Source organism: Oryctolagus cuniculus, chromosome 14 (assembly GCF_964237555.1).
Source record: "Oryctolagus cuniculus chromosome 14, mOryCun1.1, whole genome shotgun sequence".
NCBI classification, from domain to species: Eukaryota; Metazoa; Chordata; class Mammalia; order Lagomorpha; family Leporidae; genus Oryctolagus; species Oryctolagus cuniculus.
This window is the reverse complement of record NC_091445.1, coordinates 63,131,625-63,157,929: the sequence shown is the minus strand read 5'-3', so window position 1 is coordinate 63,157,929 and position 26,305 is coordinate 63,131,625. Positions and strand designations below refer to the sequence as shown.

General features: G+C 47.4%; 1 protein-coding gene across 1 annotated transcript in view; it reads right to left on the bottom strand.

Moving 5' to 3' along the window:
• Window positions 1–10,614: 10,614 nt before the first annotated feature.
• Window positions 10,615–26,305, bottom strand: part of WDR70 (WD repeat domain 70) — a 313,385-nt gene continuing 297,694 nt past the window's right edge. Inside the window, exon 18 of the mRNA XM_002713983.5 lies at window positions 10,615–10,785. Within this exon, the coding sequence (XP_002714029.2) occupies window positions 10,698–10,785 (88 nt within the window). The 3' untranslated portion in view covers window positions 10,615–10,697. The remainder of the gene's footprint in view (window positions 10,786–26,305) is intronic.

Sequence of the window (26,305 nt, the reverse complement as noted above, 5' to 3'; positions counted from 1 at the left end):
AGTGGAGGATGGCCCAGGTGCTTGGGCCCTGCACCCCATGGGAGACCGGGAGAAGCACCTGGCTCCTGGCTCCTGCCATCGGATCAGCGCGGTGCGCCGGCCGCAGTGCGCCGGCCACGGCGGCCATTGGAGGGTGAACCAACGGCAAAGGAAGACCTTTCTCTCTGTCTCTCTCTCTCTCACTGTCCACTCTGCCTGTCAAAAAATAAAAAAAAAAAAAAATTAACAGTGACAACTCCTATGTCCAATAATCAGTACCAATAGTTACATGGTACCCCACAGGTTTCATGCAGTAAGGCCCGAGAGCTGACCTGGAAGATGGCCGCACTGGTGAGGGAACGTGTCCCCATCCCAAGTCTGTTTCTATGAGAGCTTAGGCAGACAAGAGAGCAAAGAAGTGGGAAACATTGGGACCAGGTTCAAAAGGCCCCGCCCCCACAGCCAATGTACAGCCTTCAAGGACATAGGTTCCCCCACAGGCACCTGGAGGAGCAGGACGCCAATCCTCAGCTCAGCTTTCCAGGCAACAGGATGCCACTGCTGGCTCCAGAACACACCTCTGTGCCTCAGTTTCTTAACGAGTGAAATATTTTTTTTTTAATTCTAGTGAAGTTATTGTGGAAGTCAGAAGACAAAGTGAAAAATAATGAATAATAATGAAGAGGGAAGAAGACTCTTGTTGTCCCAGGCCATCAGCAGGGAGTTGGTGGGAAGCAGAGCAGCTGGGACGTGAACCGGCGCCCGTATGAGATGCTGGCTTCGCAGGCAGCGGTTCCATTTCTTAGGCAGAAAAACTGAGGATCAAGAGGTTACGGGGGGGGAAGCCAGGACAACAAGAGTCTTCTTCCCGCTTCTCGGAACTGACACCCATTCTCTGGACTCGCCATACTGCCACCAAGGTCTTGAGGACCCCCGAGGCACCAAGTTTCCCGGGATTACTTGAGTTCAGAATCACAAGGAACATCCATCGCCTCTGTTGTCTTGGGCAGTGCTTCACAGGGGCCTGGGACATTTGCTGTGAATGCAGATCCCTGGGCCCTTCCCCCAGGAACTCACGAAAGCTGGATGGCAGGGGCACTTCCCAGGTCTGGTATTCCTCAACATCATCTCCAGGTCACTGACGGAGGCTAACGTGTTCGAATTACTTTCTCCTTGTCTCGGGTCGCCCTTTCCACGGAGAACCTGCTCCGGAAGGCTGACTCCATAGCGTGCGTGTCTGTCCCAGTGGGGCCGCCCTCCAGGCCACATTCTCTTAGCAACTTGTAAGATACCACAAGCCGTCCGAATGGGCTGCTGGCATTTGGGGTTTCAGAAGAGGGAAGGATCCAACTCCCATTTCCCACAGACTGAGTGCTCCGACAAATGGCTGAGCAGAGGTTAGCAATGCAGCCTCGCCACAATCATGTGCCACCCAGACAGATGCCGTCCACGCGCATGACTTACACCCTAATCATGGCCTTGACTTTGGCGGGGTCTCTAGCCTGCATTCTTGTGAGACCAGATCACCTTCCCTCCACTTGAGGGTTAACAAGATACGTATGCTCAATGCCTGTAAAATGCCACCTTGGGGGACAAGAACTCTTGATCTCAGGGGCAGCTTAGCTACACCTGCTAGTTTAAATCCCTGGGCCTGGGTTTCTTTAGAAGCAAAACAGAAACTCTCTCTCGGGCCTGCCTGTGAGGGGAGAGCCAGGATAAAGAGGCAGGATTTGCAGAAAGCTGAGTGAGCAGAGGACAAACTGCAGCCCACAGATGCCCTTGTGTGAATTACACACTCAGGGATTTAGGTGGAAGTCAAAATGGATTCCACCTGCCACGGCTCATCCATGGGGTCTGGCCCAGGAGCACAGCCAGGGAGCAGAACCGGAGGGGACCAGCCGCCCCGTCTCAGCCTGCACAGGCGTCTCTGCACTTGGCCTTGCCCTGTTCCGTGCCTTCAGCTCTTGGCGATTCGTGGCCTGGACTGAACAGTATTGGAGGAAGGGCCGGGAGCGGGGGGAGGAGGCAGCAGCAGCAGTCATGGTGGGCACGCAGCAGGGTGGGTCCCCTGCCGCCGAAGCACCCAGCTGGCATGCCCCTTCCCTCTCAGCTGGCCCTGGGACGCTTCTTCATGTCATGTGTGCCTCTCTTTCAAAGCAGCCTTGACATTGTGGATGATTTCAAAAGAGAGCAAAGAGGAGATTCGAGAGTGATCTATGCTCCAAATCCTCGAGACTCTGAGAGCTTCCATGGGGCCTCTGACTATTTGCATTCTCCGATGTCTATTTTTAAAAGAACAATCTGAATTGTCTCCGCTCTGTGGAAAGACTCCAATATGACCAATTATGGTGGAGAAGTTTACAGAGATACAAGGAAGAGACAGACCGGTTTCTCTCATCTTTATTTGAAAGACAAATGGCAATCCTGTAATCCAATATCTCTGCAAGTCATTCAAAGACAGACAGGGAGCAAGCCAAACCCAGAGGAGCCTGGGGCTTAGTCAAGAACTACTGGCAAATGCACTTTACTTGGGCCAAATCTATGTCCCAGGAGAGTGATTTAAGTGTACTTTATTGGCCTTTTGCATAATAGTAACAACTACCACTTACTGTGTGTTGGCCATTGGTTAAGTCTTTTTTTTTTTATATTATCTCATTTAGTCTTGAGAACAACCCCATAAGTTAAGTGTTCATGTCTCAGATTTACAGAAGGGGACAGCAGCAGTTCGCTAGGGTGGCCATAACAAGTTACCAGGGACTGGGTAGTTAAAGCCAGAAATGGATGCTCTTACCATTCCGGAGGAGAGCAGTGCAAGATGTGGGCGCGGGCAGGTTTGGCAACTCCTGAGCCCTCTGCCCTTGGCTACAGATGACCTTGTGCCTATGGCGTCGCCCCCTGGTCTCTCCGCAGTGTACGTGCCCTTCACTGCCATCTTGTCTTCTGTTCCAATTTCATCCTTCAACAAGGACACCAATCAAAATGGATTAGGGCCTCGTTTTAACTTCATCACCTCTTCAAAGGCCCCCTCTTCCAAACACAGTCACATTCTGAGGTCCTGGTGTCAGGACCCCAACATATGAATTGCAGGAGGTTGGGGGACACAATCCCACCCAAAGCTGGGACAACGCGTCTTGAAGAAGCAGTCACACAACGCGTGGCGGAGCTGGGATCGCAGCCTAGGTCTGTCTCATTCCAAGAAGTGCTTGCGGGATGCTGAACGCCCAAGTACAGCAGAGCTAAGGGAACAGCGGGCAGGTGAAAGATCTAGGTTAGGGTCCCAGCTTCCCCACTGGCTGACTGTATCCTGGCACCAGGGGCTGCTCCGCAGGGACCCTGTTTTCTCATCTGTGAAATACGGGGCTCCGAGCAGGTGATCCCCAAGACCCTTTCCAGGGCTGCAGTCTCTCAGTCCAGCTTTGCTCTTCCAGGTTCTTCTAGAGGCTTCGGCTGCCACCTCTGGATTTCATGACCTGGTGGGTCACGATGATGACTTCTGGGACGCTCGGGCCATGATCTCCTTGGCCTCCTAACTACAACAGTGTTTCTACGAGGGAAATACAGTCTGCTTGGTGGGTGCGCACTTGCCACAGCACACGCGATGACGCAGGTCCCGGGGCCCCTCAGACCCCTTCAGAGACGGGAGAGGGACCTGTGCTCTCCATGCTGCTCTGTCTTCTCACTCACCGTTCTGTGATCCTCAGCAAGGACTGAACAGGGAGAGCTGACCGCACCTAAATTAAGGGAATCGTGTTCTTGTTGTTAACTGTTTACGATGACCAAGGTCTTGGAAGACGGGAGGAAATCCATTCCTAGCTACCTTAAGGCCTCACATCTGGCCCTGAAGCACACTGATGAGGCTCACCTGCAGGGCCACGTTGTCAGGCAAACGGGAAAGCTGGCCCAGGGGGCGCTGTGCTGGTGGCCAGGTGAGAGAATGAGCATGGCCAGGGGGGCAGGAGAGAGGCCCAGGGTGTGGCTTGCAGATCCGGCTCCAGCTCCCTGGAGCGGCCAAGGGCTGGATGTCAAAGGCAGGGCTGCTGGATTTTCGAGGTGAGGAAATAGAACTGTGACCTGTTCTTTAGGCTTCCTTGCTTCAGATCAAACACATATGAGTCAGGATACAGGGTTTGTAAGAAACATCTGGAACCAGAGTCCCTGATCAGCCCGCCTACTACTGCCAGGCTCCCTGTGAGAGAGGCAGTAAGGATACCATTTATGTAGAGTTTCACTGCTCAGAGTATTTCACACAGTCTCCTCATAGCATCCCCAAGTCACCGAGCACACAAAGTGCTCTATCCGGGACTGGAACCCAGATCTCTTGACTCCAAAGCTTTTCACTACATGATGTGTCTCTGAATAATATTTCCCCCCTAAAGGAAAAAGAAAAAAGGCTTTCTCATTTTTAAAACAAAATAAAGGGAAGAAAAAAGTCTCTGTGCTTTGGAGGCAAGATTGCTGCTGGCCATTTGTCACGGCTGACTTCCTGTGCTTCATAAACAAGAGGCCGCACAGTCTAAGGGAAAGACCATGCAGCATCCCGCAGAGTGAGCACAACTTTTTAATGCCGGGGAGAAGCAAGGGCAAAAAAGAGAAAGGCGACAGGGAACAGCCTATGAGAAGTACAGTGACAACGTTCCCATTATTCTAAATTTGGAAAGGTTGCAGATGTTGCCACAGCTACCGCCACGAGGGCCATTGTGTCAAACTTGGCCAACAGTGAAGCCACCAGGAGCTAGGTCAGGGTCACATTTGGCTCCATGAGAAGCTGAGTCAGCAAAACCACAGTCCCACCCAAGAAACCCTTAGCCACATCTCAGATAACCCCACACGGGTAGCAACCCATGAGACACGCACACTCAACTTTTCCCTGTTGATACACCACCCTCTGCCACGGCCAGGGTTCTTGATTGTGGATCTGATAGATGAACTTCTTTTCCAAGAATATGCCCTTCATGCGTATTCACTGAGATACCACGAATAACCACAGGAAGCAACAACTATATTAGCATTTCAAATGCTTTGCAAAACTCTCTCTCTCTCTCTCTCACCCCCCCCCCCCACACACACACTTATCTGAATCATGAAACATTCCTTTGGATATAGACTGGGTGGTGACTATTGTCTCCATCCTAGAGATGAAGAAACTGAACTTCACAGTTTCTGTGATACTCCTGAACTCACAAAAATACTAAACAGCAGGGTAAGCATGTGGATAGGGGTTAGGACCCGCCCCCCATATCCCCCAACAAAGCATCTGACCTCAGCTTCTGACTCCAGCTTCCTGCTGACATGAATCTGAGGCAGCAGTGATGGCTAAATAATTAGACTCCTGCCATCCACATGGGAGACCTGGATTAGGTTCCCAGCTCTTGGCTTTGGCCCAGCCCAGTCCTGACTCATTTTCTTTGTATCTCAAATTATTTAAAAACTTAAATAACAAAGGAAGACTATGAACCCCAAACTCCTGACTTCATATTGCATGCTACTTCCAAGATACCAGCCATACCACTCAAGACACCTTGATTAACGTAATTATTATTGTGTCATATGTTTATTGTTTGCTATGGCTGATGAACTTCAGAGATCTGTGGCGCAGCACCAGTCATCTGGACATGTCAGCTCTGAGGCACACATAAGTCAGTCACCCATGCTACAGAGAGACTTACAAACAGCAAACCCTTTCTAGGATGTCTTGGAATGAAAAAGGCAGTGAGGAAGACTTAACCAACAGGCTACAAACTCATAGATGCTTTGAATTAGAAGGCCACAGTGCTGGATGTCTGTCTGTCCTGAGGACAGAAGGGTAAGACCAGCTATAGAAGTCAGAGCAGCCCAGGGTGCCCCCCCACCCCCCCGCCCACGATCTCCAATGGCAATTTTGATTCTAAAAAGGCTTTCTCAAATAGCCTCAAGTCCTATCACATTCACTTTTAGATCTCAGAAGTGCTCACGCTTGGATGCTACCTTCATATGATCATAAAGCTGAACTCTTTTTACTGGGACAGAAGCTCAAAATCTTTCAAGGAATAAATACTAAGGTCTAACCAGGAACAACAGGACTACCCACTATGAGTGGAGGCCAGTGTGTCTGAGATGTCAGTTTAGCCTAAGCAGAGTACACTGTGTAGGATTAGAGGGAGTCTGCAGACACCTTGCCCCAGTTCAGAAGTCCCACACTGGAATCTCTCAGGATGTTTTGGTAATTCAGGGTCCCATGATGCTCCGGGTACCAAGTCCACCAAGACAGGAGGTGATGGGCCGGCGCCGCGGCTCACTAGGCTAATCCTCTGCCTGCTGCGCCAACACACGGGGTTCTAGTCCTGGTCGGGGCGCCAGATTCTGTCCCGGTTGCCCCTCTTCCAGGCCAGCTCTCTACTGTGGCCAGGGAGTGCAGTGGAGGATGGCCCAAGTGCTTGGGCCCTGCACCCCATGGGAGACCAGGAGAAGTACCTGGCTCCTGCCATCGGATCAGCACGATGCGCCAGCCACAGCGCGCCAGCCATTGAGCCATTGGAGGGTGAACCAACGGCAAAAAAGGAAGACCTTTCTCTCTGTCTCTCTCTCTGTCCACTCTGCCTGTCAAAAAAAAAAAAAAAAAAAAACGGAGGTGAGTGCTTGAGGATGGCAGGGGGCGCAGGCTGTGACACAGCAGGACATGCACAGCCCATTCCCCTTTCCAACAGTTGCCTGGGAATAAATCCCAACAGAGGAGGAGGAGCAAAGCAGCAGGGACGCAGAGCAGGCTCTGGTATGAGGAGTCTTCTCGCGCCTCCTTCTCTTCCCTTCCTCGTCTTTCCCTATTTCCTCCCCCCTGCCAAGGGTTTCAAGAGCATCTTCAGGAACACAATTGTGGATAGAACACGGCTCATTAATTCACTGAATGAATTTATGGGTATTTCAGAACCCAATGCTCTTTTGTTTTTACAACACACACACACACATACACACACACACACTTGACCCACAAGCCATGCACTTGTCCACACTTACTGCACGCTACAAAAGGAGGCTGCAGTAGAGAGAGGAGAGCAGAAGAGAGAAATTGTCAGCAGAGGTGGGTCATGGGAGGCTGCTTAGGGAAGGGGAATTGAATTTGACTCTCGTCTCCAAAAACAGATAGGGAGTTTCCCGGCAGCCGAGGGTGGGAGTGGGGGAGTGGCAGGGGGAGGGGCTAAGGGATTTGTGCATAGACATTGAGGGGCCAGAGAACAAGGTGGTTCCACCTGGGTTCCACGCGGTTGCACCTCAGAAGCATGTGCCAGATCACCAGGAGTTAAAGCAAGCAAGAGAGGGAGGGCCAGTGTTCTGGATGTCATTCAGAGCCACAGAAGTCCATCAGCACAAGAGAAGGAAATGATCCATTTTGGTTCTGGACAGCGAACTCTGACAACAGCATGAAGGATGGATTAGATGGGGGTCACAGGAGAACACCCAGGAAAGGGGTTCCCGAGTGGCCCCGACGAAGGCTACAGTCTGAAACCCAGCAGAGATGGGAGAGAAATAGGAGGAAGGCAATAGCAGAAATTCACAAGATGACGGGGCAGAAATTAGCAAGCAATGAAATGGGGCAAAGGAGCGTGATGCTCTCAAGTTTCTTCTCTGAGCAACTAGAAACACAGGTGACCAAAGCAGGGTTGTGGGGGCAGATAATGGGCCTGGGGGCCTGAGGGATGGCCAACTGCGACACCCACCACCACACAGGAACACCCACCATTTGTCCAGTCCTGATGCGACGGCCCTCCCTCACCCAACTCAATACTGTGGGAGAAAAGTTCTCATCTCAAACACCCAGTGGCCCACTTGTGTTGTGGGTAACGATAAGAAAACCACCTTCGTGCTAAATTTGCCTCCCCTGCTCTCCCCTCCCCTCACACCAGAGCAGACTTGGCCAAGGCCACTTCCATCAGGCTGTGTACTCCTCCCCTCAAGCCTCCATGGCTGGGCTGTGCGAGCAAACACTTCCATATGGTGGAACATTTATGCTAAGAGAGGGAGAAATGTGAGAGGCCTTCAGTGAATTTCATCCAAGAAGCCATAAATGCACAAATCCTAAGCAGCTGGAACAAAATATTGGTCTGTAATTAATTTGAGAAGAAGTATATTTCAACAGGAGTAGGAATCTTGGAGCAGTTTGTTAATTACAGCTGTTTAGAGATCTGGGGCTTCTCCATTTGGCCCTTGGTGGCTGTGACCTCAGATTGACATCTTGAACCTCTTCTGCCTCATCTGTAAAATGGGTTTAGCGATTTCATCTACTCACGAGGATTCTGTGAGGATTAAATCAGCTGATGCAGGGCCAGCGCCGCGGCTCACTAGGCTAATCCTCCGCCTAGCGGTGCCGGCACACCAGGTTCTAGTCCCGGTCGGGGCGCCGGATTCTGTCCCGGTTGCCCCTCTTCCAGGCCAGCTCTCTGCTGTGGCCAGGGAGTGCAGTGGAGGATGGCCCAAGTGCTTGGGCCCTGCACCCCATGGGAGACCAGGAAAAGCACTTGGCTCCTGGCTCCTGCCATCGGATCAGCGCGGTGCGCCGGCCGCAGCGCGCCGGCCACGGCGGCCATTGGAGGGTGAACCAACGACAAAGGAAGACCTTTCTCTCTGTCTCTCTCTCTCACTGTCCACTCTGCCTGTCAAAATAAATAAATAAATAAATAAATAAATCAGCTGATGCAAGTCAACAGCTTAGACTACCACTCATCATTTAGGAGGCATGTAGTGAACATCAGTTCTTTTTCTTACCAACTACCAAATGCTGGCTAAGTCACAAGGGAAGGAGAATGGGATGAAGACAGGGTGGGAGGGGAGACGGACAGTGGGATCTCGGAGGGCTTATCTATAGAAGAATGCCCGCTGCCCCCTTGGGAGAACAGAGCTGTGGGAGGGCAAGTGGTTGCTAAGAGGATTTGCGGAGGAAAGAGACAGTGTGTGTGAAGCTCCTAGAAACAGGAACTTTCTGGCACAGATTCTGGATAACCACTCACCTCTTTTTTAAACTTTTTTTTTAAGATTTATTTTATTTATTGTTTGAAAGTCAGAGTTACACAGAGAGAGAAGGAAAGGCAGAGAGAGAGAGAGGGAGAGAGAGAGAGAGACAGGTCTTCCATCCGCTGGTTCACTCCCCAATTGGCCGCAATGGCTGGAGCTGTGCCGATCTGAAGCCAGGAGCCAGGAGCTTCTTCCAGGTCTCCCACGTGGGTGCAGGGCCCAAGGACGTGGGCCATCTTCTCCTGCTTTCTCAGGCCATAGCAAAGAGCTGGATAGGAAGCAGAGCAGCCGGGTTTCGAACCAGCGCCATATGGGAACCAGGCCAGGGCGTTAACCTGCTGCGCCACAGCACCGGCCCCAACCATTCACTTTTAAAATTACTTACTTCAACAGTACAAGGAGAGCAGGACAGAAGGCAAATACAAAAAAATCTGCAGAGTCTAGAGGGGACTATTTAACATGCAAAACGATCCCATGTCTGCATGAAATCAGTCCACAGGATTTTATTCTATTGACTCATTATTACTTTGGACAAACTGCCAACATTTGTTTTAGTTTCCTAGTCACAGAAAGCAGAAGAATCGGATTTTTAACAACTTCTACGTATCTAGCCCTTTACGTTTACAAAAACATCAGGACACCATTCGACTTTAATGCCAATAAAAATCAAAGATGACATTATTAGACCTATTTTTTCCACAAAGTCCTTTTTAAAGGCAGACACAGAGATGTTCCATCCACTGTTTTACTCCCCAAATGCCCACAATAGCCAGGGTTTGGCCAGGCCAAGCCGGGAATCAGGAGCTCATTCCAGATCTCCCATGTGGGTGGCAGGGACTGAATCACTTGGGCATCACCTGCTGCTTCCTAGGGGGTACATCAGCAAAAGCTGGACTGGAAGCAGAGCCAGGACCCAAGCCCAGGCATTCTGATATGGGATGCTGGCATCTGAAGCAGTGTCCTAACTATTGCATCACATGTCCACCTTAGCTCTATGTTTCCAAAGCAAATATTTAGTGTGTATTTACTGTGTGCCCTATACTATACCAAATACTGTGCTAGGAGAGACTCCTTCAACCTTCCCGACCAAACTACCAGGCGGGTACTGTGACCATCAAGGCAAGAAGAGAGAAGTTTAACAGCTCTCCTCTGGTAACCCAAACAGCAAAGAGCACAGCCAGGCCTTGAACCCACATTGCCCTGACTTCAAAGCCCGCCCCCCTAACTCCTAGCACCACATTGTGCTGCTGGAGGATAATCAGATACATGTTCTTTCCTAGTATGGCAATGATTTTGGTTTGAACTCGGCCTAATTATTTACAGTCATGTAAACAACTGTTGTGACATTATACAGAAATATTAAACTTTTTGATCTCTACTTCCAAATTATGTTCCTAAGAATTGTTCAAGACAGATGTATATCTCAATGTACATCTTCCTCTCCAAGGTTATGAGCCTGCACAAGACCAGTAACTACTGAGTAGTCTCCAGATACCCTAAACGCTCATCTTTGGTGATGGGCTAAGAATCTGTTTCGTGTTTACTTGTAACACAGCTTAATAATGGTAGGCAGGAAAATGTAAACACAACTTTAGTGAAGGGCGGCTACTAATCTTTTTAAATAGCTCAATAATGCAAAGGACACAAAATCTGTTCATAAAACTGCATTTTTTATTTCACAAGCATTAAGGAAAAAACCCTGCTCCATATCCACCCTACCCATTTGCAAACAGTCTTCATATTTTACGTTTTTTCCATTCTGGTTCATTCTTTGCTTCCTCGTCATCAGATTCAACTTGGGCAAACATGGTTTTGGGCTGAGTCCTAAAAAAAAAGTTAAAGAAGAATAAAATTTTTAGTCAGCAGTGTTGATTATATTAGACTTTGCTTCTTTTGTTGAAGTGGGAGAAAAATCTGAAAAGTCGATTACATCTCAATTATTAATATAAATCTTTAAACTGTTGGCAAAGAAAAAGGAAAGTGAATATTCAATTATCTTCAGGAAAAGAGCCAAAGAGTCTTTTAGAGGTTTTCCTTCTGTAGCAGACTTTGTACACTGTCCTTTTCTTAAGTAAAATGAAAATGCATCAAATCCCGGGGAGCCTCATACATCGTAACTGTCCTCTGCTTCACAGTGAGGCTAACCAGGACTGTTTAAAAAAACCAATTATGGGGACCGGCACTGTGGCATGATGAGTTATGCTGCCAACAGCCTGCTAGCATCCCATATGGCCACCAGTTGGGAGTCGCAGTTGCTCCACTTCCAATCCGGCTCCCTGCTAATGCACTCGGGAAACCAAGGGAAGACGGCCAAAGGGTTTGGGCCCCTGCACCCACGTGGGAGACCCAGATGAAACTCCTGGCTCCTGACTTAGGACTGGTCCAGCTCTGACAGGTGTGGCCTTGTGAACCAGCAGATGGAAGATCTCTGTCTTTTCCTCTCTCTTTCTCTATAACTCTGCCTTTCAAGTGGAAGGAAGGAAGGGAGGGAGGGAGGGAGGGAGGGAGGGAAGGAAGGAGGGAGGGAAGGAGAGAGGGAGGGGGGAGGGAAGGAAGGAAGGGAGGGAGGGAGGGGGGGAGGGAGGGAGGGAGGAAGGAAATGTGGGGAGCAACCCGGACTAGACTAAGTTACTGGAATTGGGACTTGTTCTATGTGTCTGCTCTCCCACTATATGGCGCTGGGAGAGAAGAAAACAGCTTCTACACAGCTGCCTCCAGTTCAGCCAATAAACTGTAGGACTTGCTCCTGATTGGAGGAGAGCAGCGTACTCGGCGTGTGGGCAGCCGAGTTAGGATTGGCAGAGGAGGACTATAAAGGAGGAGAGAGACGGCATGCACCAGGAACATCTAAGAGGAACATCTAAGGGGAACATCTAAGGGAACACCTGTGCAGCCCCCGAGAGAGCCGGCCGGCGGTGTGCCGCTCCCCTGCGGAAGTGGGGAATGTGGCCAGGGGGAACTGCCCTTCCACGGAGGTGGAAGGGATAGTAGCCAACCCGGGAAGAACCAGCAGCAAACCCGGGGAGGGCCGAGCAGATGAAAGAACAGCGCAGGGTCCTGTGTCGTTCCTCCACGAAGAGGGGGAGCGACATAATGGTGCCGTGACTCGGATATGAAGCCTAGGCAAGGTTTAGTGTCGTTCCTCCACGAAGAGGGGGAGCGACATAATGGTGCCGTGACTCGGATAGGAAACCTAGGACGGATAGGAAACCTAGGACGGATAGGAAACTTAGGAGGGAAGAAACGGGAAGAAGTGGGAAAATATCGGAGAGAGAGACTAGCAAACAGCCTAGGGAAAAGCCGGACGAAAAAGGTGCCGGAAGAAGCTATTGAAAGCCTAGGCATAGACTCGGATACGGACTACGGGGGGAAGCTGGGAGAAATCTCTAAGGTCGAAAGCGAAAGTGAAAGCTAGAACAAACAGACTCGGATGCAGACTGTGGGGAGAGGCCAGGAGAAATGAGGGAGGAGTATTGTTGGAGGAAAGCTTGGGGAAACATACCGGGTAGAGAAAAATGTTAGGGAAATTGAAGCCGCGGGGGGCAGGCCGAGGCGGAGACGAAAGCCACTTTGGGATTCTCAAGTTAGCCCAGGAATAAGGGGCGAAAAGTTAAAACCAGAAGCGGAAACGTAAGCCAGATTGGGATCCGTCTGATTAGCCCGGGGAGCAAAGGACGGGAAGCCAAATCGTGGGGCGGAGACGTGAGCTGGGTTGAATTCGCCAGGTTAGCCCGGGGAATTTAGATTGAATACTAGTGGCGGAGACGTGAGCTGGGGCTGTGTGACTCGTGGAGGCTGCCGTGCGCAGAGAGAGCGTGCGGGGCACAAGTAGATAGGGAACGCGGGGCTAGTGAGAGACCGCGGAGTGTGCGCGCGAAGCCGAGCCGCGCAGATAAGAGAAGCGGGCTGAAGCGGCTCAGCCGGGAAGCCGCCGAGAAGCAGCCTTGGGGCGGGCGCCGGGAAGCCGCAGGGATAAGAGAAACAGAAGTTTAGAAGTAAAATGAGAGAAATAGGAATGCTGGAAGATAGAAGTAAAATGGGAGAAATAGGAATGCCCGGAGATAGAGAAATAGAGAAATAGAAAGGCCTCCCCACAACATGGCAATGAGAGAGCTTGGATTCGGTCTGCCTGATTAGTGAGGCGATGAGCACCTGCGGGCGGCTAGCAGCTTATGTGCCGCAGGTCACCGAAGATAGGCTCGAATCAACACCAATAGTCTCCCCACAATATGGCAATGAGAAGGCTTGGATTCGGTCTGCCTGATTAGTAAGGCAGTAAGCACCAGCAGGCGGCTCGACCAGAGTATGAGCCGCAGGTCACCGAACACAGGCACGCATCAGCGCCTAAAAACCTCCTCACAACATGGCGAAGAGAGGACCCGGATTCGGTTTGCCTGATTGATAGGACTTGTAAGAACCTGTGGCAACTCTAGCAAGTAGAGCAGAGTGTGTGCCGCGGGACACCGAAGACAGGCGCGTATCAACGCCAAAAAATAAAAAGAAAGGGGGATCTGTGGGGAGCAACCCGGACTAGACTAAGTTACTGGAATTGGGACTTGTTCTATGCATCTGCTCTCCCACTATATGGCGCTGGGAGAGAAGAAAACAGCTTCTACACAGCTGCCTCCAGTTCAGCCAATAAACTGTAGGACTTGCTCCTGATTGGAGGAGAGCAGCGTACTCGGCGTGTGGGCAGCCGAGTTAGGATTGGCAGAGGAGGACTATAAAGGAGGAGAGAGACGGCATGCACCAGGAACATCTAAGAGGAACATCTAAGGGGAACATCTAAGGGAACACCTGTGCAGCCCCCGAGAGAGCCGGCCGGCGGTGTGCCGCTCCCCTGCGGAAGTGGGGAATGTGGCCAGGGGGAACTGCCCTTCCACGGAGGTGGAAGGGATAGTAGCCAACCCGGGAAGAACCAGCAGCAAACCCGGGGAGGGCCGAGCAGATGAAAAGAACAGCGCAGGGTCCTGTGTCGTTCCTCCACGAAGAGGGGGAGCGACATAATGGTGCCGTGACTCGGATATGAAGCCTAGGCAGGATTTAGTGTTGCTCCTCCACGAAGAGGGGGAGCGACAGGAAAAATCAGGCGGCCAGCACTGTGGCGCAGTAGGCTGAGCCTCTGCCTGTAGCACCGGCATCCCATATGGGTGCCAATTCAAGTCCCAGATGCTCCTCTTTAATTCAGCTCTGTGCTTGTGGCCTGGGAAAACAGCAGAAGATGGCCCAAGTGCTTGGGCCCCTGCACCTGCATGGGAGGCCCGGAAGAATTTCCTGGCTCCTAGCTTCAGATCAGCTCAGCTCCAGCTGTCAGTGACCATTTGAGGAGTGAACCAGCAGATGGAAGACCTTTCTCTCTGTCTCTACCTCTCTCTGTCTGTAACTCTACCTTGCAAATAAATAAATAAAATCTTTAAGAAAAGAAAATCAAAGCAAAACAAATGAGTAGAGGTCAAGAACTGAAGAATGTAAAGATATATAACTGAGCCCAAAACCTGCCACTTAATTTCCCAGCAGTCAAGACAAAAAAGACAAAAGTCTTTCAAAGGAGATACCTTCCCCTCCCCTCAGTCACTGGACTTGATAAGTTCATTGAGTAAATGTTTACATTAGGCTAAGTTAGACTGTCACTTCCAATCATGTGGCCACAATTTTCTTGTCCTCATCAGGAATTTAAATTTAAGGGGATATGAGGTTGAGTAATAATGATCCTTTTTTCAAACAAAATTCCATGCTACTATGCTAATCTCCACTTTTGATTTAATCACAATGTTGACAGTGAAATGTTCACATTATATGTATGCAATATCAAATCATGAGCTAGCTTTCAAGTTGCCATGGTCCCCTTCTCCAAATCACCAAAATCAAGGCATAAACCAGTGTCCAAATTTCCCCAGTGTTTTGTTTGCCATTTCTTCTTTCATTCTGATGGTAAGTGTGAAAGCACGGCTCCTATCAACACACAGTGTTGGCAGAAGTTAAACTCACATGCAGTGAGCTGGACTCTTACCCTTATATCATATACAAAAATTACCTCAAATGAACCAAAGACAACCTACAAATATGAAACTATAAAACTTGTAGAAGAAAACACAAGGAAGAAAACATTATGACATTATGTGATTTCTTGGATATGATGCCAAAAGCACAAAAGAAAAAATAGAAAAACTGGACTATGCATCAAAGGACACAATATAGAGTAAAAAAAAGCAATCTATGGAATGAGTGAAAATATTTATAAATAATATACAAGGATAAAGGATTAATATCTAGAAGATATTAAAAACTTCTACCATAAAAAACCAAACAACTGCATTTAAAAATTGGTAAAGAACTTAGATAGTTCTCCAAAGACACAAAAAAAGGACAATAAGCCCAATAAACAAGTCCAATATCACTGATCATTACAGAAATACAAAGCTAGACATCAGTAGATGCCCCCTCATACCGACTAGACTATCAGAATAACCAGAAAATAAGTGTTGGCCAGGATACAGAGAAGTTAGAACCTTTTCACACTCTTGGTGGGGATGTAGAATGGAACAGCTACTATGGAAAATAGTATGGTTATTCCTCAAAAATTAAAAACAGAAATACCACGTGATCCACTATTTCTACTTCTGGATACATATACATAAGAATTCAAAGTACAGTCTTGAAGAGATATTTGCATGCCCAAGTTCATGGCAGCATTACTCACTACAGTCAAAGGGTAGAAAGAAGCCAAGTTCTTTCTGATACATTACTGATAAGCAAAACATTGCATAAACCTAAGTGGAATATTATTCAACCTGAATAAGGAACAGAATTCTGATAGCTGCTCCAATAATAAGGACATTATGTCAAGTGAAACAAACCAGGGACAAAAAAAAAAAATATGATTGCACTTACACGACACACCTAGAAGAATGAAGTTCTTAGAGACAGAGTCAAGTGGGACTTGCCAGGGAATTGGGTCAGGGGAACAGGGAGTTGTTGAATGGGTGTAGAGTTTCAGTTTTACAAGATGAAGAGTTCTGAAGATTGGCTGCATAATGAGGTGAATATACTTACTACTAATGAATTGTACACAAAAAAATGGTAAAGAGGGTATATTTTATGTTATGTGTATTTTGCCAAACAGGTTTTTCAGTTTAAAAAAAAAAAAGAAGAAGAAGAAGAACTAGGCTCTTTGGCTTGGAGTAAGGAAGAACTAATCCTCTTTTGGGACAACAAGGAGGGAACTTGGATGGGGCCTTGGCCTCCAAACTGGGGCTGGGGCTGGGCCATTTGTGGCACGAGGCCAGTCTTTGTTTTCTTTCTTTCTTTTTTTCTTTTTTATTTTTTTTTTTTTTGACAGAGTGGACAGTGAGAGAGAGAGAGACAGAGAGAAAGGTCTTCCTTTTGCCGTTGGTTCACCCTCCAATGGCCGCCGCGGCTGGCGCGCTGCGGCTGGTGCGCTGCGGCCGGCGCACCGCGCAGGAGCCAGGTACTTCTCCTGGTCTCCCATGGGGTGCAGGGCCCAAGCACTTGGGCCATCCTCCACTGCACTCCCTGGCCACAGCAGAGAGCTGGCCTGGAAGAGGGGCAACCGGGACAGAATCCGGCGCCCCGACCGGGACTAGAACCCGGTGTGCCGGCGCCACAAGGCGGAGGATTAGCCTAGTGAGCCAGGGCACCGGCTCAGTCTTTGTTTTCTAATTGTCAATCCCTTGCAGAAAAGTCTATTTCTAGACAAATAAAATTAAAGAACTATTAAATATAAACACAAATTTTATTAGATTCAACAGATACATTTAACTGCTACAACATCTTCTAAGTGTTTTTCCTCAACTCCTGCATTTCTGTCATCAACACTATGGTGGATCACACTGAGTGGTTCCTGCAGAAAGCACCGTCCCTTCTCTCTGTGTCCCTCCCTCTATCTGGTAACTCTGGCTTTCAAATAAATACATAAATCTTGAAAAGAGCAGAGGAGAGGAGGCTGGCGTTGTAGCACGGCAGGTTAGTTTGCTACCTGCAATGCCAGCATCTCATATGAGTGCTGGGTCAAGGCAAGGCTGTCCACTTCCAATTCGACTCCCTACTATGGCTCCTGCAAAAGCAGCAGAGGATGGCCCACGTTCTGGGGCCCTTGCCACTCATATGGGAGACCTGGATGGAGTTCTAGGCTTCTGGCTTCATCTTAGCCCAGCCTTGGCCACTGCAGCCATTTGGGGAGTGAACTAGAGAATGGAAGATATCTCTTCCCTCCCCTCTTCTGTAATTCTTTCAAATAAATACATAATTTTTTTTAAAGAAAGCAAGCAAGCATGAAAGTGCCCATCACCCTCCCCCAACCTCCCAGCACAGGAAAGGAGAGAGAGAAGCAGGGCCCTGAAAGAAAACCATGGACTAAGAATCTGGCTTTTCAACACAAACATATGCATGAGGAGCTTCCTCCAACTGCAAGACAATGTTTCTCTGCGTGGCGAGGTAGTCCCTGTACGAGGCTCCTGAGACATGGTGAAGAGGGAATTCTGGGGCTGGCTCTCAGGCCCCCCAGTAAGGAGCAGTCTTTAATTCTTGGGAGTGAAGCATGAGGAGGTGAAGCGAAATGTGAATCACAAGAAGGAAGTTTCTCTCATTCCAATCCATCCTGCTCTCAAAACCGACATTCTTACAGCCTGGCTCAGAACCTTTCAAAAGAGCCGTACGTTGCTTGTTGAATAAGGAACAGCTTCTTCAAAAATATTATTCAAATTTAGCACACTGAGCATCTCCATCTAGCTGAAGAGTGCCGGTGTTTTACAGGAACTCAGTATGGGTATCACAGCCTTAAACCTTGCAGCTATTCTTTCTTTTCAGCATTTTTTACCTTTGAATTTACTTCCCCAGCAGTCTTTCTTTTGAAAGAGTTTAGAAAAATCACATATGAGATGAGAAAGATTTTAAAAATCTAATTCAGACTATCTAGGGCATTGTAAGTTGATTTCTTTAGTCACCACTTTACCAGACAATGAAGAACAGAGATGTTTAGGCAATCCCTAACAAAATTAAGAATAAAGCTAGGAACTTTCTACCCTGGGGGATGGCCTAATTTGCTATTGGCATAGAAAACTACTATAAAAATAAATCAGTAATATCAAGCAAAAGTAAAATGACATGTACAAAAAGAATATTAATGGATCTGAAAACAGTCAAAGGCTGGCCCAGAAAATCCTGCTTTTCCTTTCCTTTTTTTTTTTTTAAAGCTTTATTTGTTTGAAAGAGAGAAAGAGAGAGAGAGAGAGAGAGAGAGAGAAAGAGATGGATCTTCCATCCACTGGTTCACTCTCTAAATGGCAGCAATAGCCAGAGCTAGGCCAATCTGAAGCCAGGAGCCAGGAGCTTCATTTGGGTCTCCCACATGGGTGCATCGGCCCAAGGACTTGGGTCATCTTCCACTGCTTTCTCAGGCCATTAGCAGGGAGCTGGATAGGAAGAGGAGCAGCCAGGACTTGAACTGGTGCCCATATGGGATGCTGGTGCTGCAGGTAGAGGATTAACCTTCTATACCAAAGTGCCGGGCCCCTTTTATTTTCATTAAGTATTATTTTTAAAATGTATCTGAGAGGCAGAGAGAAACAAAGAGAGAGAGAGACTGATCTCATCTGCTGGCTCATTCTTCAAATGCCCTTAATGCCCAGATGCAACTCAGTCTACTCTTCCATATGGGTGGTAGGAATCCAATTACTTGAGCCATCACTGCTGCCTCCTAAGGTCTGCATTAGCAGGAAGCTGGAGGTAGGAACCAGAGTCAGACATCAAACCCAGGTACTCCAATGTGTGACACAGGTGTATGAACCTCTAGACCAAATACCTGCTCCAGAAACTCCTACCTTGAAGCCCAATAGAAAACAAATCAACAAGAACAACAACCAACAAACTCTCTATTAACATTGCCACTGGTCACAAAAATAGATTCTTTTCTGGATTTCTTGAAGAAGTTGAATTTGTACACCAATCTTAACATGAAATGCTGTTGGGTGCTTCTACAAGGAAGAGTAGAACAAACCAAACCAATGGACACTGAAGACATGGCAAAAACTTGGGAAATACACAAATAACTAATGTGCAAGAAATATATTCCACGACTTCAAGAAAGTATTTCCATTACCCATCCATTCCTTATCTTCTACATAATCAGTTTCTCCAGAACGCCAATCCTCATTTCTCAAGGGACAAGAAGTCATCAACTCAACCTGATTCCTAATGACAGGTTTATTTACCTTGCCCAGATCCAAGGCAAGGAAAAGGAGGTGAGGGGGGCATTCCCTTCAGTCAGATGAATCATCGCCATGGGTGTGCGACAGGTTGAGTCTCACTAGAGAACCAGCAAGGGATCCGAACAAGCTCTCTAGTTGGTTTTGGCCCATACTTACCCATTTTTCTAAGTTGTTAATTTAAAACCCAATCTTACAGAGGGGCTGAAGTGAAACTTAACATTTTGATTAATTAATTTAGGGAATAGTAAAGATTTTTCACTAGACTATGCATACAAGGGACCTTTCAACAAGTTCACAGAAAATACATACTATAAAAAAACCCTATGCATGAGTTCCTAACTATTTTTTGCACTAGAATAAACTTTTAAAAGTCCTATTTCTATGAGCTTTTGAGAGTATACTCGTTTGTCAGTATGTTCACTAGAATTACTGAGAAAAGACTAAGTAACAAATCAACATAGCCATTGCTGTCAACTATTAAATAAACTAACCAGAGGAGGCTAAAGGTTTGTTGTTTTGTTTTAGCTTCAGCACACTCTGAATTTGCTAATATTTACTATAATTTCATGAAACAAATATAAAGGCTTTATGCAAATATCTCTCAAATCTATCAATTCTGAGCAGCTGATATTTTGTGTTGCTTAATTTTCCCCTTGACACTTTTTTAAAAAACTGATTCACAAAGTTGAGACAGAGGCCAGCACTGTGGTACAGTGGGTTAAGCTGACACTTGCATTGCCAACATCCCACATGGGAGCACCAATTTGAGTCCTGGCTGTTCTGCTTCTGATCCAGCTCCTTGCTAACATGCCTGGAAAGGCAGTGAATGGTGGCCCACGTCCTTGGGTCCCTGTCACTCATGCGGGAGACCAGGATGGAGTTCTGGGCTCTTGGCTTTGGCCTGGCCCAGCCCTGGCTATTGTGACCATTTAGACGCTGAACCAGCAGACAGACAATTTCTCTCTATACCCCTTTCTCTCTCTCAATTTCTCTCTCTTTCTCTCTCTCTGTCACTCTTTCAAATAAACAAATAAATCTTTCTTGAAAAAAAGAAAGTCATTTGAGACAAATAACAAAGGGAGTCTCTTCCAGCATCTGTGTGCTATGGAAAAATGTCAGAAGCCCAAGTCCACCTTCAGTGTTTCTGTGCAGAAGAACCTTGTGTTGCATTTTGGGGTGCAATCTTTGCACGAGACATTCAAGGCGTGCGTACTTCTGCTTGTGTTTCTCACCTGACTAAGCTCTAACCTATGCCTTCTGCACCCCTTCTCCAGCACTTAGGCTAGAGTGAAGTCATCAAAATGTTTTCAAGCTGCAGTGGAAAGTCCACAGTCATATTCTTTTTAATTATTGAGTGTCCTTCTATTATGATTCATTCAAAAAGCATAAAGCAAAAAAAGTCCTGGTAACAGAACGAGTACAAGGGAAAATCACTTGTTTTATTTAATCATCAGTAAGTGAGTATAAACCACAAGCTTTTTTGGCTCAGGGCCCGTTGTTTATTATGAAGGAAAACCTCAAAGCCAAAGTCAATTATAGCCATGACTTGACAATCTGACACACTTGTTAACCCTGTTAGAATGAATATGGCTCAGATGAACTCTGACCCAGTCATCACAATTGCAGAATTATTAAGATTAAATAAAAGCCTTGACCAAAAGATTCCACTTGAACTGGTTCCTTCTTTCTAGTGAAGAGCTAAGGAAAGATTTTTTTATATATTAAGGACACATAAGATGAGAGGCAACAAGATTTTTCTAGATAAAGAATTTTCTCTTTCCTTCAGGAAATGAATACATAATATTTTGGAAAGTAAATAAGCACTACTCAGACTCACTAATAGGGCACACTAGTGCATAATGTCATGTGTGACAAGTGTGAAGACTGTGTGAGGGTGGAGAAAGAGCTTTATGTGGAAACAGAAAAAAGTAATAAAGAAAGGGAAAGAGGCAAAGAAAAATGGAAAGCCATTAGCTACCTTTTTAAAAGAACGTTAAGTCCTTTTTTCATCAAATGGGTGAGCAATTTAGATCGATAAATCCTTCCAAGAACACAAGCCTGAGCGAACCCACCAAACCCTCATTCTCATTTCTGAAACACATGACTGTGTGCCCCAATTTCTACTCGGCACCTACAGGAGAGCTGGGCCTCGGGGCAGCCCTAGCCGCCCACTTCCCAGTGGAAAACGGCCTCAGTGAAGAGAAGACGCACAGGGCGTGGCGGAGTGGGAAGTGACCGCAGACTCCTGGCCCCTGGTGCAGAGCCCCTCGGCTGCACGAGGCCGGCTCCACACCAGCACTCTCAGCTTCACTGCCGCTCAGTTTTTCTTTCTCCTCTCCACAATTTAGCAGCATCTGTTTCCTGGGGTGCAGGTGTCACTTATCTTGGTAGAAAGGACAAAGAGATGGCTCTATGGTTTTCAGCCCAAATCCCCTCCCTGAAACGGGTCCTGTGAAGCTCCATGAGGGAGCCCCCACGCTGCACAGCTGGTGGCAGTCCAGCTTAGAATGGTTTTCCAAAGGGAGTGTGCAGCAGGAGCCTGCATGGGGTGCAGCAGGAGAAACAGCCACGTGTGACGCTGGCATCCCATACCGGAGCACCAGCTCGCTACTAATGTGCTGAGTACCCCTGCCACCCATGTGGGAGACCAAGATGAAGTCCAGAATCCTGGCTTCAGTCTGGACCAGCCGTGGCCATCTGGGGAGTGAACCAGGGGATGAAAGTACTCTCTCTCTCTCTCCCACTCTCTCTGTAGGTCTGACTTTCAAATATATAAATCAATCTTTAGAAACAAAAAAAGCAGGGGGGGTGGGGATTGTTCACTGCCAGCTCCCCAACTCTCTGTAGTTAAAAAAGGGTTAAAGTTATTTTTAAAAGTTTTAAAGTATCTTTTTTTTTTTAATGGGTAAGAAGATCTTGACCTAGAAGGTGGGATTGGAGTTGAGGGCTCAGTAGGTGGACGAGGTCCCTGCCCAGGCTCTCCACAAGCAGAGCACTCCTGCAGGGGCAGCTTACCATGGCAGGCAGGGCCCAGCCTCCGAGCCTGGTACCAGCCAAATACATAACATCCTGTGGTTCTGGTATCTTGAAGGTGTACCTGGGCCCAGCGAGATGGTGGTGAAGATGTGTAGAGCCCGTTGTTTATTATGAAGGAAAACCTCAAAGCCAAAGTGCCCATACCTACCAAAGTAGGTATGGGCAGAGGCTCTCTTGAAGGCAGCAGGGGCCACAGAGGCCCTGGCTTACCTGGAACAAGGGGCTCAAAGAAGAGGCCGCCAGGGCTCCTGTTCTGGGTGGGGACTACAGGGCCCTCTTCCCACCTCTTTGGACAAGGCCAGGCTCAAGATGAGGAGACCACCTTGCTGCTTGTGGCTGGCTGCTAGCCTCGCTGTCAGGGGAACCTGCTCCTGGTCCTCCTCCCCATACTGCATGGTTCACTCATATCTCTTGCTAACGTCCTTACACTAACAGCCACATGCCAACATCACCATGGGTGTCCACCTCTGCGACCACAGGTGATGGAGTCTAAGGAGGAGGACTCCACACCACAGGCTGGATTTAATTCTTTGTCCTGCTTGCATTTCTTCAGATTTTCCACTGAGGATTTATCAGCCTGGAAATCAAGAACAGTTTTCTCAAAGTCTGAGAGTCCTCAGTGAGAAGTGAACAAAGAACCAGGACTCAGGATTAGCAGTTCCAACTGTGGTTCGGGCAGGATTCTGTCTCGCCCTTTCCCTCTGTCTCCTGTGTCTCCTGCCCCTCCCAAGCCTTCAGCTTCAACCTTGCTGAGAGCACTACAGTTGTTCTGTGTGCTCTGTGATGAGAAGCAGTGCACTGCTGGACTCTGAAGCCATTCAAATCCCACTTCTGCTACCTGCTACCTCTGGGGCTTTGGTCAAGTTACAATTCTGTTTTCTCACCCATTTACCTCATAAGGCCACTATGAGAATTAAATGAAATATATATATATATATATGTGTGTGTGTGTGTGTGTGTGTGTGTATAATTTTTAAACAAGCATAGTGTAGGTACAACAGAAGTGATGTTGGGCATGGGAGTTAAGAAGCTGGTGGGATGCCTGGATCCCATACTGGAGTCCACAGTCTGCATCTGATCCAGCTTGCTGATAATGTGTACCCTTGGTAGGCAGCAGGTGATGGCTCAAGTACTTGGGTCCCTGCCACCCACTTGGGAGATTGAGATCGAGTTCCAGGCTCCTGGTTTGGACCTGGCCCAGTCCCAGCTATTGTAGGCACTTGGGGAGTACAACCAGCAGAACAGAAGACAGCTTTCCCTCTGTCTCTGTCCCTGCATTTCAAACAAAGAAAAACAAACAAAATTTAAAAGGTCTTATTATTAGATGGCTTACCTTAGATATCAGGTGTTCCTCATTTCATATAATAGACATATTTTCAAAAAGTTGTACATAGAATATATATTTAGTAAAATAATTTATATGTGGGGGCCAGAGCTGTGGCATAGCAGGTAAAACTGCTACCTGCAGTGCCGCCGGCATCCCATATGGGCACCAGTTTGAGTCCCAGCTGCTCCACTCCCAATCCAGCTCTCTGCTACGGCCTGGGAAAGCAGTAGAAGATTGTCCAGGTCCTTGGGCCCCTGCACCCACATGGGAAAACCTGGAGGAAGCTCCTAGCTCTTGGCTTTGGATCAGCATAGCTCCAGCCATTGCAGCCAACTGGGGAGTGAACCAGCAGATGGAAGACTCTCTCTCTGCCTCTCCTCTCTCTGTGTACCTCTGACTTTCAAATAAGTAAATAAATCTAAAAAATTAAAATTTATATGTTAAATATAATACAGCAGTTTAGTTTTAAGTCCTGGGGAAAACTCTTTTTGTTAGGTAAATATGTTTCTTCACTATGAATCTATGCTATGAAAATAATCTAAACCACAAGTCCGAATTCTCTTAAGAGATAATCATTTGTGGTTTATTTTAAATAATTAATTTTACATTATTATGAAAGGCTGGTGCACAAAACAATCATTTGGGGGCACATCTTAAAATATAGTCCAACAGTCTACCCTAGGCAGTCAGGATGGAATCTAGAAATGGGCATTTTTATTCATCCCCTCCCCCACCCCTCCCTACCCCTGTACCCAACACACACCTGACTCTGATGCAGGTGTTCACAAAAACCACTCTGAGAAACCCTGGTCCCTACACAGAAATATGGCAGACAGTGACAGTTAGTCACCTAAATATAACCCGGGGAGGGGGGAGGGTAGCTTTCTCCCTGTGGATTTATATCTCTTCCCGACACAAGTAATACACAAACCTTTACTTGTTCACAATGACCTCCTTAAATATTACCTACTAACTCAGCATGACTCAATCTGTATCAGATAAGACACGCACCCTGAAAATTAAATTGACTGAACCAGCAGTAATGGCAGCTTATCTGGCAGGAACAGTGACCACGGTTGACAGAGCTGTCAGGCTGTCAGGCTGCTGGCTGGGCGCCAGGCTCCCACACACATCTATCCCCGTCTGATGTGTAAGCTAATAGCATTCTGGATCCACATCCTGCCCACTCCCCAGCCAGCTCCGTTCTCCTGCCCCCAGCAGCATCTTTTAACAAGCCACTGTAACCAAATCCGCCCGAGTGTGGCTGAACAAGAGTCCCCTATGATCCTGCTGTGTTTGAAACGTTCATGGCTATTACATTGCTGGGCCAAAAACTCATTCGATAAATGTAAAGTGCTCACAGACTCCTCATGCTCATCACTAGAGAATGCAGGTGAGTAGAAGTTGAGGGCAGGCAGGTAGAACTGCAGCATGTCTAACTGTGCTCTTCTGTGATAAAGTGATATACAGTAAATAAATCTTCATTTCATCACTGACAGAAGGCAATTGCAGTGAAGAAAAACAACCAGACACACATTCTCAATTACACTGACCTTTATGAAAAGATCCTTTTAAATATTAGCTTCCCTTCAAACACTTTGCCACTTGGCAGTAAACAGCATACACTAGCAGGTGAACACAGGAGAAATAGCACAGAGAGCCTGGCTAACAAGTTACATGCCACAGACAGTGCCATGAACTTAGTATGCAAGAATGTAGGGTGACAAAACTGGGTGGAAGGAAAGGGATGGGAGCAACATGCCGTGGTAGAAAGGTGTGCATCAGGAGAAAGCGCTTCCTCCGAGAAGCCTGGTGAGATCGGGGTCAAGGGAGCTGACATCCAGTTCTGGTTTCACCACTGTTAGCTGGAGATTTATAAGCTGCAGCCTCTTCCTCACAAGCAAGGTGAAGATATCACAGCACCTGTTCTACCTGGCCTGCAGAGCCACTAGTAAGCTAGCACATTATTCAACAGTAAATCTCACTAAATAACCTGGAGTACAGAAACATAACTTCAGGGAATAGTTATCAATAACCGAAACACCTTCAGCATCAATTGATTCTTTTTAAATAAACATGAAAACTGCGATGAATGACTGTCCAAGAAAAATCAGCAAGCAGCCACAAGGGAGTCAGAAAATCCAGAGACTATTTGGGAAGGAAAAAAAGAATTTCTACTCATCCTCCACTCCATAAAACCACCAGGGTTTGACAGTTTTACAGGTGAAACATATCAATTTTTTTTATAAAAGAAAGAAGTCTGACAGCATTCAAAATAGTTTGAAGGTATATACAGAAAAGAAAAACATACAAAAATCTTCAGAGAGTCGGCAAAAAATAAACCACAACCACAAGAGGTTATCAAAAATGCCAGAAGGGATTGTGTTAGGAAATCTAGTAATGTAATTAATCAGAGACATGATCAAAGTGGAAAAATCACAGGATCACTCCCACAAGAGTGAAGGAACTCAACAAAATCTGGCCTCTCTTCAGGGTGCACGTGCTCCTGGCACTTGCAAGGGGTTTCCCTGGGACCCATGTGGCTCACTCTCATTTCACTCAGCTCAAAGAGCACTTTAGTAGAGGTTCTACTCTCACCACCATATTCAAAATGGCCTCCTCTCTCCCCACTCTATATTCAAAATGGCCTCCTCTTTCCCCACTCTGGTTACTCTGCAACCCCTTAGCCCTATTTTAGCTTCCTTCTTGGCACTTACTACCATTTAACATTTATGGATTTATTTATTGTCTGTCT